The sequence below is a fragment of the Lissotriton helveticus genome, chromosome 2_2 (assembly GCF_964261635.1).
Source record: "Lissotriton helveticus chromosome 2_2, aLisHel1.1, whole genome shotgun sequence".
Taxonomy (NCBI): Eukaryota; Metazoa; Chordata; class Amphibia; order Caudata; family Salamandridae; genus Lissotriton; species Lissotriton helveticus.
This window is the reverse complement of record NC_136060.1, coordinates 25,643,143-25,658,995: the sequence shown is the minus strand read 5'-3', so window position 1 is coordinate 25,658,995 and position 15,853 is coordinate 25,643,143. Positions and strand designations below refer to the sequence as shown.

The following is a 15,853-nucleotide window of genomic DNA, read 5'->3' as shown; positions in this document are numbered from 1 at the left end:
TAGGCGACTGATCTCTACTGTCAGCGTCCGGGAAGCGTTGTTTGTAATCCTGTACAAGGAATTTCAGGTCGTTCACCAGAGCAGCTGGCAGGCATATCATGGGGGTAACCTCCGTGCTGACATTAGTGTGGACGGAGTGCTCCTGGTAAGAGATTTCCTCTATCTCCTCGTCAGTGCTTTGGCATTTGACATGTAGGTCCGAGATGGAAGTAGCGGGGCCCAGGTGGTCATCCTCTTCTGAGTCTTCACTCTGGAAGATTTCTTGAGGCGGCTGCATCTCCACTTTGCTTGGAGACGTGGTTTCCGGCGTAATATGCGGTTTGGTAGTCTTGGCCAACGCAGGACTGGAGGTGGAAGCCGGTGGTAGCGTGAGGGATGACACCTCCACGAGCTTGGATTTCTTCCATGTTTCTGAAAGCGCCTTCGTCGACGACGAGTCCTCCGTCGACGGCGTCTTTAACTTCGTTGACGACGACGACGAGTCCTCCGTCGACGGCGTCTTTAACTTCGTCGACGACGACGAGTCCTTCGGCGACGGTAAGGTCTTCGTCGACGGATCCTCCGTAGACGGCAACTTGGTCGTCGACGACAACCGCGACGTCGTCGGTGCACTCGTCGACGGCGAGCCCGTCGTCGACGTCGTTCTCGTCGACGTTTTCGCCGTCGACGTCTTCGCCGTCGATGCCCTCGTCGATGCCTTCGTCGTCGGGGCTGTCGACGGTGGGTTCTTCGTCAACGTCGTCGTCGACGACAATAGGCTCGTTAGAGAGGATGCCGTCGTCGACGGCGTAGTTTTCGTCGACGGCGTAGTCTTCGACGTCGACAGGGTCTTTGTCGTCGACAACGATTTCAGCAGTAAAACAGAGGAAATAGGTCTACCTGTCGATGACGATGATGGAGATGTCATCGTCGACGGTGAAGGAGACAACGCTGACGTCGTTGACACAGTGGTAGTTACTGAGGTAGTCCTCTGGGCAGGTCTGCTAGATGACTGAGCAGGCTTCTTAAAAGTCTGATTATCCTTAACAGACACAGAAGATGTCGTAGATCTTGCCTCTGAAGACTTCTTGGCTGTCTTCCTAGGAGGAGTGTCTGAGGGGCCAGGGGAAGTTACCCTTGGCCTCTTTTGAGAGACTTCTGAGACCTTAGAGACACTACCCTCGGAAGATTCCAGAGTGTCTCTGTCCTTAAGCCTGTCGAGCCAGATGAGAAGGCGACCTTCCCTGTCGAGAGAGCTTGATTGTACAGATTTAACATGTTTGATACAATCATGTGCAAAATACTGCTAAAACAAATTCAATACTAAAATGATATGTGTTGTATGTAAAGTGCTGTCTTTTCAGTAAATACTTTATTCACAACTGTAGCAAAAAAATTTTTTTTTGTGGAAGTGCATTGGGGATGGAAAGGAGGCGACAGACTTTTCAGCTTTCCACTTCCATCAATAAACTCATAAATTGTAATCATCACTTGAATAGCAAGACTACAATACAAGGGTCCAATCACAAGAGCAGCATAGCCGGTATCACTAGAAAACCACTTTCCCCCTGGAGAAAGGACGAGACAAGGACACATGGTGGCCCTTCTTGACACTGCAATCAAATGGTAAATGGTGCATTCTTTCTCTTTAGGGTCTGAAAGGTAAAGCAAATATGAAAAACACTTCATTCTGCCTTTAGGGAAGCTTGGAAGAGCCAAGTCTGACCATAGATGGGATAACTCAATGCAGAAATATGGAGTCTCTATTCTTCTTGGTACAGTACTTGACAGACATCAATACACCAAATGGTCAATTCTGAGGCATGCAAGATGGGAGGGCCTGACTGTACAGCCGGTTATATCGCTCAATACATCATACTCATTTAAAAGCAATAACTAGTAGGAAAAGACTTAATCTGAGCAAGAGAAATGGTGCAATATCTACACTGGATATCTATACTGAAAGTTTTTCAAAAGTAGACTCAAAAGCAAATACTACAATTGTACCTAAAAATATGCATATATTCATTTTATCCTGTAATAGTTTTCTTATTCTATTTACGTTACCACATATTACAAATTAAAAATAGCATCCTATTATGTGGTTGTGGATAAAAGTTAATTAATTTTGGCCTGAGGTGTTTTGACAGCGCCAATTTAGTAACTAGTCTGACCATTCTAAAAGGGGCATTCATAGTTTTGACACATGTGATTTCCAAAATCCTGGTTCTGGCTTTTACGGTTGCAAAAATATTAATGTGACAAAAAGTGGCCTAGCATCTGGTGATGGAGGTTGTTCAATTAACTCTACTTTGAAAATGTGAACAGCTCATTTCAATTGGGGAGCTTTTTATACTAGAACTTGGCATGCATTTAATTGTATCTGTGAGTTACTCCCAGAGCATGAAGAGGAGCTAGATAATTATACACATATTTTCTCTTTTGTCTGGTGTGTGCAAACTCTACTTACGTACTTTGATCACTATTTTGTCATCTTAATTTACAGATTCATTGGGTACCTGAGTAACAACGTTAAGGAGAAAAATGGCACTTATGCAATGCTATGATTCCTGTATAATTTGTTACTTTTATTTAAAGTGAATAAATTATCATCTACACAAAAAACTATCCTGAAATTCAATAGCAAACCTCTATTTTTTTCCCAACATCTTCAGTCTTTGCAGCAAATTTGAAAGTGAATTTTCTTGTTTTCCCAGGGACTAGACACATTGTTCCTTGTGGAGACAGTTCCATATTCTCACTTGACGGACACGCATGTTCCACCACACAGTACTCATTGTACTCCTGAAACAAGAACATTAAATTAATTGCTACATGTCAATGAGTAATTACTTTACCATTGGGTTTTATACAGACCAACATACATACACATGCAAAATACACAGCAAATTCCAAATGATTTAATGAAATAGTGATACCCTCAAGTTGCAGTAACTTAAAGTAAGTAAAGAACAAAACAAAAAAACTGAATTACAGAACATGTGACACTTTACACACATTAGAAAATGTCTTCAAGCTACATGATTTAAGGACAAACATTGCCTTTCAAGATACTCACAAACACCCCTTAAAATGTGCATCCAGTGAGCTCCTTGCTTGCCTCACCTCTTCCTCTCACAAGCAGATGATATTCTAAGCAGGTCAGAGCAGTGAGGATGAAAGCATCATGAACAGAAGAAGCAAAGGACTAAGTAGATATGCAAGCATGCACTACATGGTGTTCACAAACAGAAGTCTATTATAAGCTTGTGTAAAACGTTGGGTTACTTCCAAATGGTCATATACAAGAGGCTGTACCAATGGACGGAGCAAAAAAGTGTCCATGGGCATGAAATAAAAATTAGCTGAAAGTCACGTTTAGTAATGTTTGGGTATCCACATTCACGAATGGCCTTGACAAAAGGTATGCATTTACATGCAATAGCTACAAGCTGTGTTTAGGAAGAGGTTCCAAGAAAAGGAAATTATGTACAAATGAGGGACTTTTAAAGCTATTATAATTTAGGAATCTGTGCATTTTTGCACCCTTAATAAACGCTAGGGTTAGGAAAATAGGCATAACTCTTCAACATACTAGAAAATATATAATAGTGAAGCAATTTCTTTGGGATAAAAAAAATCGAGATATAAAAATATCCAGCTAATAAAAAATAAATAAAAGAACCTGTGAGTAAAAACTCCAGTAAGGGTTCTGCTAAGCATTATGGGGTAATGGCAAATTTAATGCTGAAGATTCGCAATACCACAAAGGAAAGCTTAGAGTTAGCGTTAGGTGAAACATAAGATAAAGGAGAAATGATTAGATTACTGGAAGGGTGTCTCGCCGCATATATAACACCAAAACAGAAAATGCTGAATTTAACCCTGGTTACTCCAAAATCAAAAATTGTTTATGCTAATTGTAAAAATGATTTCAAAAGACTAGCAGAGGGAAGGGTAATCCCATGGAAGCATGCCTATGTGGAATGTTGGGCTAGGTCCAAGCAAGCAGCAGTTTTACTTCAATGAAGAGTCCTACAATGCACAACCATTGTGTCCGATTGAACTCTATTAGAGATGCCATTCTTTCACGGATGCTCAAAATGCTGCTGTGAAATGTCTAACTTTATTAAGTTACATTATTTGTCATGACAAACCCCTCTGTGGGCATGAAAGTAATAATGTAGTTTTATCGGCTTCCATTAAGGGCAGCGAAAAAGCAGGCCTGTCCCTTTAAAATCTGGGAGGCATACCTTCCCACAATGCATTGTTCCAGCAGTTACCTGCTAAAGCATGTTCTTTTTTAAAAACTAAGCATTTCAATGACGTTTATAACCAAAGCTCAAGGACTGGCAGGGAGGCGTTAGGTCGTTTATAACTTAAATGAAGATTCTTACGGTGCAGACTAGAACAGCAAGTCTACCAGGCGGTTGCTAGGTAAAAAGTAGTCAAATGTTTCTAATCTTTGGAAATTAGTTGTATAGACACTGCTCTCATTTGAAAATATTTTTAAGCATTTCTTGACCAACGTTATCCTCCGACAGAGTCCATTTCTACACAGCATTGTCTAAAAAACGTATGTATTTACTTCTGTCACCACATTGCAAAAGTTTAGAACTGGTACATGTCTAACCCAGGCTGCGTTGGCAGTTTTTCCTTTTGTCGAGTGGGCCTTGGGTCTACCCGGAAAGGGTTTATTAGACTTTAATACACTTTAATATTAGAAAATACATGCCACTGCCTATCTTGCAATAGATTGTTTAGAAGTAGCCAGACTATGCCTAATATGACCATAATTCACAAATATCTGATCAGTCTGTCTAATATCTTTAGACGGATCTAAACACAAATGTAGTACTCTTCTAACATCTAGGGAGTGGAGAGCTCTCTCTGCCGGTGTACAAGGATTAGGAAATAAGCTATGAGTGTAATAGACTGATTATTGTGAAGTTTCATTTTTGGGTAAAAAGGAGTTCTAAGACTACCCTGAGGCATGGAAAACAGCGAAAGGCTCTTATAACTCACTTATTCTTCTCGCTGACGTAATTACTACTAAAAAAAGCAGTTTAACATGAAATATGCTGTAAAGGTGATTTGTGAATAGCTTCAAAAGGGGGTGCTCATCAGTTTTGATAACACCAAATTTAACTCCCATGCCGGTTACTGTCTTTTTATTGGAGAAAGAACCACCTTAAGACCTTCCAGGAAATCTTCCACTAAAGGAATCTTAAAGAAGGATAGCTGTTGTGTTGATCTTCTGGAAGCAGTGATGGTCGCCAAATAAACCTTTCGCAATGGAATTTTTATAATTGATTTAGTGCGATAAAGTATGGCAGTATGAGATCATCATGACCATTGTTTTGACACTAGCTGCAAATCATTTCCACTTTAAGGCAAAACGAACTTGTTGAAGGGAATAGTTACTCCTTCAGGATATTCATGAGGATCAAGGGGTAGATTTAAAAGCCCATAGTGTCTGATTTCAGGAGCTATGCAGCCAATTTCAAAGACTGATGACTCGGATGCTGTATTTGGCCCCAACGTCTACTCAACAGATCTGGTCTGCGTGGCAATTGTTTGTGTTGCAACAGGGACAGTTGTTCGAAAGTCCAGGTACCACCACTGCCTCAGTCAATCTGGTCCCATCAAAATCACTTTCAGTTTAGAATTCCATAGTTTGAGGTTCACCAGTGATTTCAGTGGAATTGGTGGAAAGAAACAGACAAATGGAGTTGACCAACCGATCAAAAGGGCATTGGCCACAGAGGTCAGATCTGGTGCTCTCGATGCAAAGTTTCAGCATTTCTTCTTTTGAACTGTGGTAATCTGGTCTAATGTTGAAGTACCTCATTGAGAAATGGCAGGTTTACAATCTTCAGGTATGCCTCAGGTTTCAAAAACTATTAACGAAGTTGTGAGAGTTTTCTGAGCAAGATTCGAAGACAATAGGTGGTTGACAAAAGTTCTGCCGAATCCACTGCAGTACTTATAACTGGGCTAGACACAAAAGGACCTTCTTTCAGAAGGTCCATGAAATAATGCTATCTGTGCATGGGCTGTCCCACACATCTTTCTTCCTGTTGTGTTCAACCTTGTGTTTTCCCACCTACGGGGGAGCAGCTGACTGAAGCATGCTTTTGTCTGACCGATGTGACTCAGATTTAATCCAGTTTGGGAACCATTTTAAGGAATTCAGGGTCTTGCTGGTAAGGCTTAAATGTTTTCAGAAGACATAGGGCTGCCACTTTAAATGTCTAAGGGATCAGAAATTTTGCCTCTGCAATTTCTAACAGATCCGGGACTAGAGGTAAATGTGGATAAGAAGCAGATCTTGGTTGAAGCATTTCTAATATGACTAATAAGCTGCTGGATGTGGCCTTTCCAATGAGATGTTTAATTTCACTGCTCTTCTAGTCAGAACACCTTAAAATGTTAGGATATCATCTACCTGAGACTCTTTAAAAGGAAAATGTGCCAAAATGTAGGCATACAAGATGAGTTAAATGTATTTGTTTAAGCAGTTATATAGAGAGAGATCTAGAGTATGCATATATTCTCTATCTTTTTGTGGGAACTATACTTCGAGGAGATGAGTAGAGGGAGGGTTCTATTCCTTAGGGGAGACATGGACATCACCTACTTAATGAGTGAAAAGTTCAGACCTACAGAGAAGTTTGAATTGGATCCTCAAATGGGACTATTCATCTCAATGGCCAAAATAAGCATGGGTCAGGTTTGAATCTTCAGCCATGGCTAAGAGGTGACTATTAAAAACTGTAGTTTTGGCTTTTCATTTCTTGCTGGTGGTGGTCAGGATTGTATTAGTTTGTAGGAGACATGGACCAGCCTTGTGGTGAGAATATACTCTGAAATTTCTTCGATGGGGAACGAGTCTCCATCTTTCTCCATCTTTTTGAAGTCAATGAACTAGGTAGGTCTCTTCTACGTCAAAGAAGGATGAGTCAACATACATCATGCGCTATTTTGTGGAGCTTAATGGGCGGACGTCCATCTACCTGCTCGGTCGACATTGGGAGTGACAGTGATCTATTCAGTTTTGATAATGAATGTCTTGACAGCAAAGATCTTGAATGCAGTCGGTGTTGACGAGCCACAGCTGATCCATCTCCTAATGACAAGCAGGTCAGAGCAAAGCTTTTTAAATGGAACCTTGTAGGTCTCATTGTTGAGCACCCTCAGCTGCAATGGTTTGCCAGGTGTTTTCTTTTCTGTAGCTCTCTCTCTCTGTGTGAGTCTTTATCAAATGGAAGCACAATTACAAAGGAAGGATGAGAGGCAGATTTTTCTGGTTTCTTCCTCTTTCTTCTCTCCTCATCCACCTTAATATTCTGCACCATGCGGTTCAGTTGGATGCCTTTCCTGTCTTTGATTTTTTTTTTCTCTTCAAATGTCACAGCAAAGCGTCAGAAGACCGCTCCGCATACAAGAACGCCATGACAGAATCCCACCAACTCATCAGATCCACCAAAAGGACCTTCACCCGAAACAAAATCCACGCCAATGCCATTAACTCCAAGGAACTCTTCAACATCATTCATGAATTCACCAAGCTTCCCAGCAAAGCCACGGAAGTCACACCGTCCCAGGACCTCTGCAACAAACTCGGCTCCTGCTACCACCTGAAACTAATAATCCTCTATGACAACTTCAACAAACAGCCCGGACACCGAACCTACTCCTCCCCACAGCAACGGCAGCCAGCCTACCATCTCCTCATGGACCCCAATCACCACGAAGACCCTGCATCGACCATAAAAGGCATTCACTCAGGAGCCCCCAAGGAACCCTGCACTCTGCACATCTTCCACAGAGCTGCCGTCGCTTTTGCATCGGAGCTACGACACACCATCAATGCCTCCTTCAAAAACACCACATTCCCCGCCGACTGGAAACGTGCTGAAGTCAAGCAACTCCTCAAGAAGCCCTCAGCACATTCGACGGAGCTCAAGAACTACTGAACCATCTCTCTCCTCCCTTATGCAGCCAGAGTCATCAAAAAGAACGCCCAAATAACAAAATTCATCGAAGAGAACTCCATCCTCGACCCCTCCCAATCCAGATTCCTCAGCAACCACAGCACAGAGACAGCCCCACTCGCCGCTACAGACGACATCCGCACTCTCCATGACCAAGGCTACACCGCGGCCCTGATCCTGCTCGACCTCTCTGCAGCCTTCGACATGGTCTCTCACCGCACTCTCACCGCCAGATTCCTCCTCCCCCCCCAAACCTCAGATAAAGAGCCTGGGAGTCTGGCTCGACAAATAGCTAGACTTCATTTTCCAGGCCACTAAACTGCATCCACCTGTTTTGGGCTAATGAGAATGCTCCGGAAAGTGCTCCCTTTGCTTCCGTTCCAGGCGAGGAGAGTCATGGTTCAGGCCTTGATACTCTCCCGCCTAGACTACGGCAATGCTTTGTATCTAGTAGCCCCGGTGGCAGCGATCAACAAACTCCAGGTCACTGTGCGGCCCGACTACTTTTTAACATTCCACGCTGGCAGTCGGCCAAACAGGCCCTAAAGAAGCTACATTGGCTCCCTGTGGCTGCAAGGGTACAATTCAAGGCTATGTGCCTTGTTCAAAAAGCCATTCATCGAACAGGTCCAGCCATAATGCACCCCCTAGCCATTCCCTACCTTCCCCCCAGAGCTCTTCGCTCCAGTTCGCTGCATTTAGCTACCACAACCAAAATAAATAAAGCCCGCTGGGGCGGCCGCTCATTCTCGCACAATGCTGCGAGAACATGGAATTCCCTTCCTCTGGCCCTTAGAGAGAACAACAACCGGATGGCATTCAGAAGAGCTTTAAAAACTCACTTGTTTGGAAGAGCGTGTTAACCAACCCAGTATATCACCTTGGAATTCAGTTAAAAAGCTGCGAGGCCTCCGGGTAGTCTATGCGCGATACAAATATAATTTTTTCATTCCACAACATCGGCATACAGGGAACCGCCATCGACTGGCTCCACTCCTTCCTCACCGGCAGAACCCAAGGAATCAGACTTCCACCCTTTCTCTCCAAACTAACAGAGGTCAGTTGCAGAGTACCCCAAGGATAGTCGCTCAGCCTCACGCGCTTCAACATCTACATGGCCCCCCTCACCGCTATCGTCAGGCAGCACACTCTTAGCAGAGTATCCGACGCAGACGACACCCAGCTCATCCTCTCCCTCACTTAAGACCCCCTCATCACCTGACTCAGCTTCCAGGAAGGAATAAAGGCCGTCACATTCTGGATGAGCAGAAGCTGCCTGAAGCTCAACTCGGAGAAGACCGAAGTCCTCAGACCTACCCTCTCTGCATGGGACAACACTTGGTGGCCCATCGCCCTCAGCAGCACCCCCACGGACCACTCCCGGAACCTCCGCATCATACTAGACTCCTCCCTCTCCATGACCCGACAGATCAACGCTGTCACCTCCACCTGCTTCAACACCCTCTGCAAGACCTTCAAATATATCCCCCCAGAATCAAGAAAGACCGTCACCCACGCACTCATAACCAGCAGATTGGACTACGGAAACACCCTCTATGCCAGGATCAACAAATCTCTACTCCGCAAGCTCCAGACCATACAGAACACCACAGCCAGAATCGTCCTCAGCATTTCTTGACACAAACACATCACCCAACACCTGCGAGACCTCCACTGGCTCCCCGTTGAGAGGAGAGTTCCCTTCAAGATACTCACCCACGCTTACAAATGCCTCCACAACACCGGACCCAAATATCTCAATGAAAGAATCGCCTTCCACACACCTAACAGAAACCTCTGATCCGCCGACCTCATCCTCACTGAAATCCTGCGCATCCTCGGAGTAAGAACAGGTGGAAGAGCCTTCTCCTAAATCGCGGAAAAAGACCTGGAACGAGCACCCAATCAACATCAGACACACCCCACTTTGAACATCTTCAGGAAGACCCTCAAGACCTGGCTCTTTGACTGACGGGAGCTGCCTCCCTCCCACCCAAGCGCATTGAGACCCTTACGGGTGAGTAGCGCACTTCACAATTCCCTGATTAATTGACAATCTTGGACTGAATGGGACACTGGTAGACAAACCACACAGACCATGTGGGTATCAGTAGCTGCCTTCTTCCTTCCACATGAAGGGTAGCTGGTGAATAAGGATGGGGTTCTTCAATAATAGTCAGGAAAAAACAGTTTCCTAAACATTCTAAATGAAAAGAGGTTAATTGAAATTCGTAAAAGATATTTTCTGACAAAAATAAGGATTTTTTCCAGAGTAGTGAAACCTCAGACGTGTTCATAGATCCTGCTGTAGCAAGCTGGAAAAAGAACTGCCTCTGACAAGTAACTGCTGGTACAAAGCATTGTGGGTAGGGGTGCCCAACAGGTTCGTAAAGGACTGACCTTCTTATTTATACATTTAAAGTACTTACTACTCATCCAGGATTCACATGCTTTACTGAAGAGTATTTTAAGCTGCATATAGGAGGGAGGTAGAAGAAAGTAGTTAATAATTTGACGAGATTTCAGATTACAGCTTAGATGATTTGTGAATTCGACTATACTTGAACATCCAAGCAGCAGTGACTTGTAAACGTAAGCACGTTACAGAGCTGGCATTTCATATAGTGGTGTTTCTCAGCTTTTGTTATATGGGCTGTGATCCTTTGCAGAAATGGTCTATGGGCCATTGTTACACAGATATGAATGCAGTGAAATGTCTAATGATTTTTGATATCCTGGCCTAGGTTTAGTTTTGCATAAGACACAAACAGCCAGTTCACGAGTCTAAAGAGTTTAGATCCATTCCCAGCTATATCCAAATCCTTTGGCTTTAATGTGAGCAACATTCTATCAGTCGAGCACAATCAGTTTGGAAGCACCACCTGTATGGAGACTATCTTAGAAGAAATGGAAGTCTGAATGAATTGGCTGTATTTTAAGCATCACTTTACCGCTGTGAAACGTACAAATGGGTATTGAAAAAGAGGGAGCCTGTACATCAAGTACTCTTTTGGTTGATGTAAGTTACACAAAAAAAAACAAATCTCATTAAAAAAATGCCCATCACAAAAATGTAACTGTTAGACGAAGCATGGCATATAGGTTAACGAAGGCTCGATGGTAGTACAACAAAAATATAAAATCAGTTATGAAGCAAAGGTAATGCATTCTTTGAACCCCTCAGCCACAGAGGTTTAGAACGAACAGGGCCTGTTGGCAACATCTAAATGCATTCTTATTCATAGTATTAGTATTTCATGCGCTGATGAATTGTAAAAAGCAAATTAAATAGTGTTGAAATGTTTTCTGGGATTATCCCATTGTGAGGGAAAATTCTCAAATATGAGTCTATACAGGAAAAAAATAAGTTACACTTGGAACTGTATTAATTTGCCATGAATATCTTTTCGTACCGTTCATAGATTTGTAGATGCTTTCAAATTATTTCACTGCAGGCTGGGAAGCCACTGCGACTAGGACATGAAAAGTCACTCTTATGTGCATCAATTTCTTTGGATTTCTACCCACTCAGTCAATAGTTGGATGGGTACCTCAACTCTGCACTACCACATTGGCCATTGCCATCTCAGTGTTTCAAGCAGGAAATGTGCACTCTGGAGTATATTGACTCAGCTGTAACATCATCATCTAAGAAATAGTACTTTCTAAGGTTGCACTATTTCATATAGCAAGGTTTTCTTCTACACCTACTACAATGTATCCCTGGCAGTAGCAGAGTGCAATGTAGAATACTAATGAGACAGTCCAACTAAATAACAAGAACCCAACTCAATGTCTTAATAAAGAATATAATCCCTGCTCTAGTTTCACTACGTGAACATGTTTCATTTGAATTTCAGTAAACTTCTAGCACTGGATGTAAATTAAACAAAACTCAAACAACCAAATGAATCTAATAAAAAAAAAAAATCACAGAATTACAATTTTAACATAAAAAGATTGACATGGTTACCTGATTATTGAAACCGATGCAAAGTTTGGAAAACCGGATAGGATGAGGACAGTCAGCTTTAAGATATAAATGAAACTGAACAGGTACATCCACATGGAAACTTGGAGATAGAAACTTGGCTTTGCATTGCACTAAAAAGAAAGCAAAGGCTACAGTCATTCTGAGAGCTAATACGCATTTTTGGGAATTATACTTTAAACCCTCTGTAATATATTTCACAAAACTAAGTTTAGTTCAAAATGTAGATGAGGCTTAAGCATTGTACCATATCCAACTGCTGACAATGCACTCCTAGAAGAGAAGGTAACTTACCTTCAATAACAATCTTTCTGGTAGATACCCTATCTAACTGCAGATTCCTCATCCTTTAAATGAACCAGAGCTAGACTGGGTCCAGACACATCCCCATAGCCCTTTCTTGCGAGACAATCCCATAGCTCTTTCATGCCAGTAGGAAGCGCAGGCCCCACATCAATACCAGAAACAGTGCCACTGTGGCATCACTGGACAGTAAAGCACCACCCTCCTCGCCACACCCTGAAGCCAGTTTCCCATCCATTTTTTCCATGTCAACTAGGCGGAAGGATGAGAATGGCCTGAATTTCTTAGTCGTGCATCACAACAAAACAATTTCACCCTTCAAGACAGGGAGGAGGGTGGAATCAGTAAGGAATCTGCTGGAACAGAGTATCACCAGAAAGATGGGAAAATTGGGTCCGTTAGTGAGGCCATTCTGAATGAGACCCTTGTGGATTGCGATAATTTGCACTTAATTTTTTTATAACTGAGATTTGACGTCTATTCTCCTTCAGGGCTAACCTATCCCATGATGCTCTGTCGAATGAGATTTTTAACATGGATCATCTCTCCCAGTTTATGCAATGCTGACCTGTGTAATGCTCTTTTATTAACAAAATGACTTGCATGTTGTTGGTAAATGGTTGCACTTTCAAATATTTTAAGAAATGTGGAATAATTGGCTGCAGATCACTCAATGAGTTTTAGTGAGAAGATATTTTAATTCACATCATTTTAGGCTGGTGATACGGGTTGGTCGAACTGATTTAAATAAGTGTTATGTATTGCTGATTTTATAATATCTGTAACTGAATACACCAATGAACTGAGTATTGTACAATATTTTTTAAGAATGTATTTCTTGAAAATAAAGAATTTTGATTGATTGTTTGAAAACATTAATGCTTAAGATGATCCACCTCAATAAGGGTCTCATTTGAATAGTTTTTCCCTTCCTGCTGCCTACGTACCCTACAAAGAGCTGGTCATCAATCTGGAAATCTTTGTTGCAGTCAATAAGAAAACTAAGCATCCTTTTTGTATCCAGTCAGTGTAGCCTGTGCTGCACCTTGGGGAGATATGGAGTGGTTAAAAGAACAGGAGAGTAATGCATTGACCAAGATGGTATGAGGTCACAACCATGGGTAGGGATACACTCAAAGCTCACAACTCAGACACACCTCACCAAAGTAATACCTATTTGAAAAACAGTTTTTAATGTCAACAGCCTTAATAGGCCCATATAAAGTGGGGCGAATTAAGACCCATTCAAGAATATCAAAACCCAGTTAAGGTCCTACTGAGGCATGACAAAGGAAGTAGGGGTAAACTTATTTGTCAAGTTCCAAGGTTGCACCCTTAAAGGAAGACAGAAGGGGCCAAAAGGAAGGTGAAGATGGTCTGCATACCATACTCTTCTTGGCCAAACTGGCTGAGGAGGACTTGGATCAAGTCTTGGCGAATCTGCCTCAAAACCTAAGGATTCAAGGCAATGGGAGGAAAGGTATATTGAAGAGGAAAATTCAATTTCAAGTGAAACACATCCCGCAAGGCTCAACAGATACTGGGGGCAGGAACTGCGAGTAATGCATGTTGCTATGAGCCTCACATAGATCCACCTAAAGGGTAGTCCAGGGAGCAAAGAAGTACTGGACTCCCTCCAGATGGAGACACTGTTTGCGATCAGAAACATGGCGCAGCCAGAGTATGGCAGCCCCGGTGTTCTCAGAATCTGCTCGGCGGTCCAGTATGAGCCAAATTCCGTGCTGGTGTATTGAAGGCCAGAGGTTCATCACTTTCTGACAGAAAGGCTGAGACCCCACTCCTCCCTGCATGTTGACATACTACATCGCTGTTGCATTAGTCTCACAAGATATGGCTGAACAGACAGCAAATGAATTGCCCTTAGTGTGAGCAGATTCATGTGCTGAATCTGCTCTCTAGGAAATCAAAGTCTTCTTATCTCCAATTCCTGCAGGTGAGTGCCCCATCTAAAATTGGAGGCTTCCGTTACTACCATGGTCACAGTTTGCTGCTCAAGATTTTCCAACAAGCTCCACCAAGCCAGATCTGCTGCAATGTCCCAGAGAACACAGTGGTGCCCTACAGATCTCCTCTGTGCTGGAACTGGGTGTAAAACCATCAGAACTGGAATCCAAGCCCCTTCCCGAAACATTGGAATCATATCTTGAATGTCTCCAATCCTCTGATTATGGGGAAAGCTCGGATTGATGTTGTGTACAGAGTACAACCACTACTGAAAAGAAGATGCCGAAAGGGGAAATTAGTTATTCACCTGTGTAGGAAGCTGGCTTTTTATGTAGTGTACCAAAAGGAGGTAAACTATGTACAAAGGCCAGATGACCCTTATTGGCTTACAGGACTTAAGGAGGATGCACAGCTGTAGGAGGAGTCTGGTTGTTGCAATTGTCGGAATAGAAGCAGGCAGGGTTTGGCACCAACGTCCACCTGCAGGCCGCAGTTCTCGCTTTTTCGGCTATACGTGGTCCTCTTCTTTCTTCAGTCAGATGAATCTGAATTCTCCCACCTAAATACTCAATTTAGGAGCGCTGAGGGGATTGAAGGGTAGTAACTCATTTTTGAGTTCCCTTCAGGCAGCCCACCTTAGGGGTGAGACTAGCCTGGAGGTGCAACGCGCCTCCTTGCATAGCCAAATGGGCCTCAGAGTGGGGGTTTGATTTCTCACAGGTCAGGGGGAAGCCGGGCTCGCATATCAAAGGCGGCACAGGCTTTGAATCTCCTTGCATTGTTATGCAGATTTACTAGTCAGCCTGCTCGATGCCTTTTACAAATATTTGTATTAGATTTTAGAATGCATAAAACAAACACTCTTGGTAATAGATAACATAAGATAGCAAAACAAGTTCTCACACACTGTTTCGATATGTCCCGACCAGTGAAATGGGATAACGACTATGCATGTGTGTAGTCTAGGTGTTGGTGGGGACCCTGACATGTATCCAAATAAGTGTGTTAACCCACATTAGGTGGTCCGTAATGCAGACTCGTGGTAATAATGCATGTGGTAAATACTGCACATCTCGGTACCAGATCAATTGACTGTGCTGTCGGGATAACAAGCAACTTGTATCAAGGTCTTTAAGCTCCAAAACAGAACGGTACAGCAACACCACAGGAAATAATGCAGTGTGACTGCAGCGCCTTGAAACTTCAGTGGTGTCCAGTAGGAGCACAGGTTGTGGTGGTTTACAGTCATTGAGTTTACTTTAATTGCTTCCGTTGTCTGCAAGGGTCTCGACAGAGGCAATGTTTTGTGACCACACATCGTATATGGTTCATAATTGGCAGCGCTTACAAAGGAAACCAGGAGCTGGCCAACCCAAAAAAAATCAATAGGAGAGTGTGGTTTAGCCTCGAGAGCTGCTGACTTCGGACCGAGGGAATAGGGTTCGAGTCAAAACAGTATATATATATATATATATATATATATATATATATATATATATATATATATATATATATATATTCATTTAAACAAAAAAACAAAAAACAAATGTAAATACATGACAATCATCACGGAAACAATATGAGGAATATTCAACAATCTCTAACTGAATGCAAGGTC

General features: G+C 42.8%; 1 protein-coding gene across 2 annotated transcripts in view; it reads right to left on the bottom strand.

Moving 5' to 3' along the window:
- TRAPPC11 (trafficking protein particle complex subunit 11) overlaps positions 1 to 15,853 on the bottom strand; it is a 607,699-nt gene that overhangs the window by 424,789 nt on the left and 167,057 nt on the right. For both annotated transcript variants that reach the window (XM_078678000.1, XM_078678001.1), the window contains exons 18-19: positions 11,950 to 12,080; positions 2,629 to 2,784 (exon numbers count right to left, since the gene is read on the bottom strand). In XM_078678000.1, the coding sequence (XP_078534126.1) occupies positions 2,629 to 2,784; positions 11,950 to 12,080 (287 nt within the window). The remainder of the gene's footprint in view (positions 1 to 2,628; positions 2,785 to 11,949; positions 12,081 to 15,853) is intronic.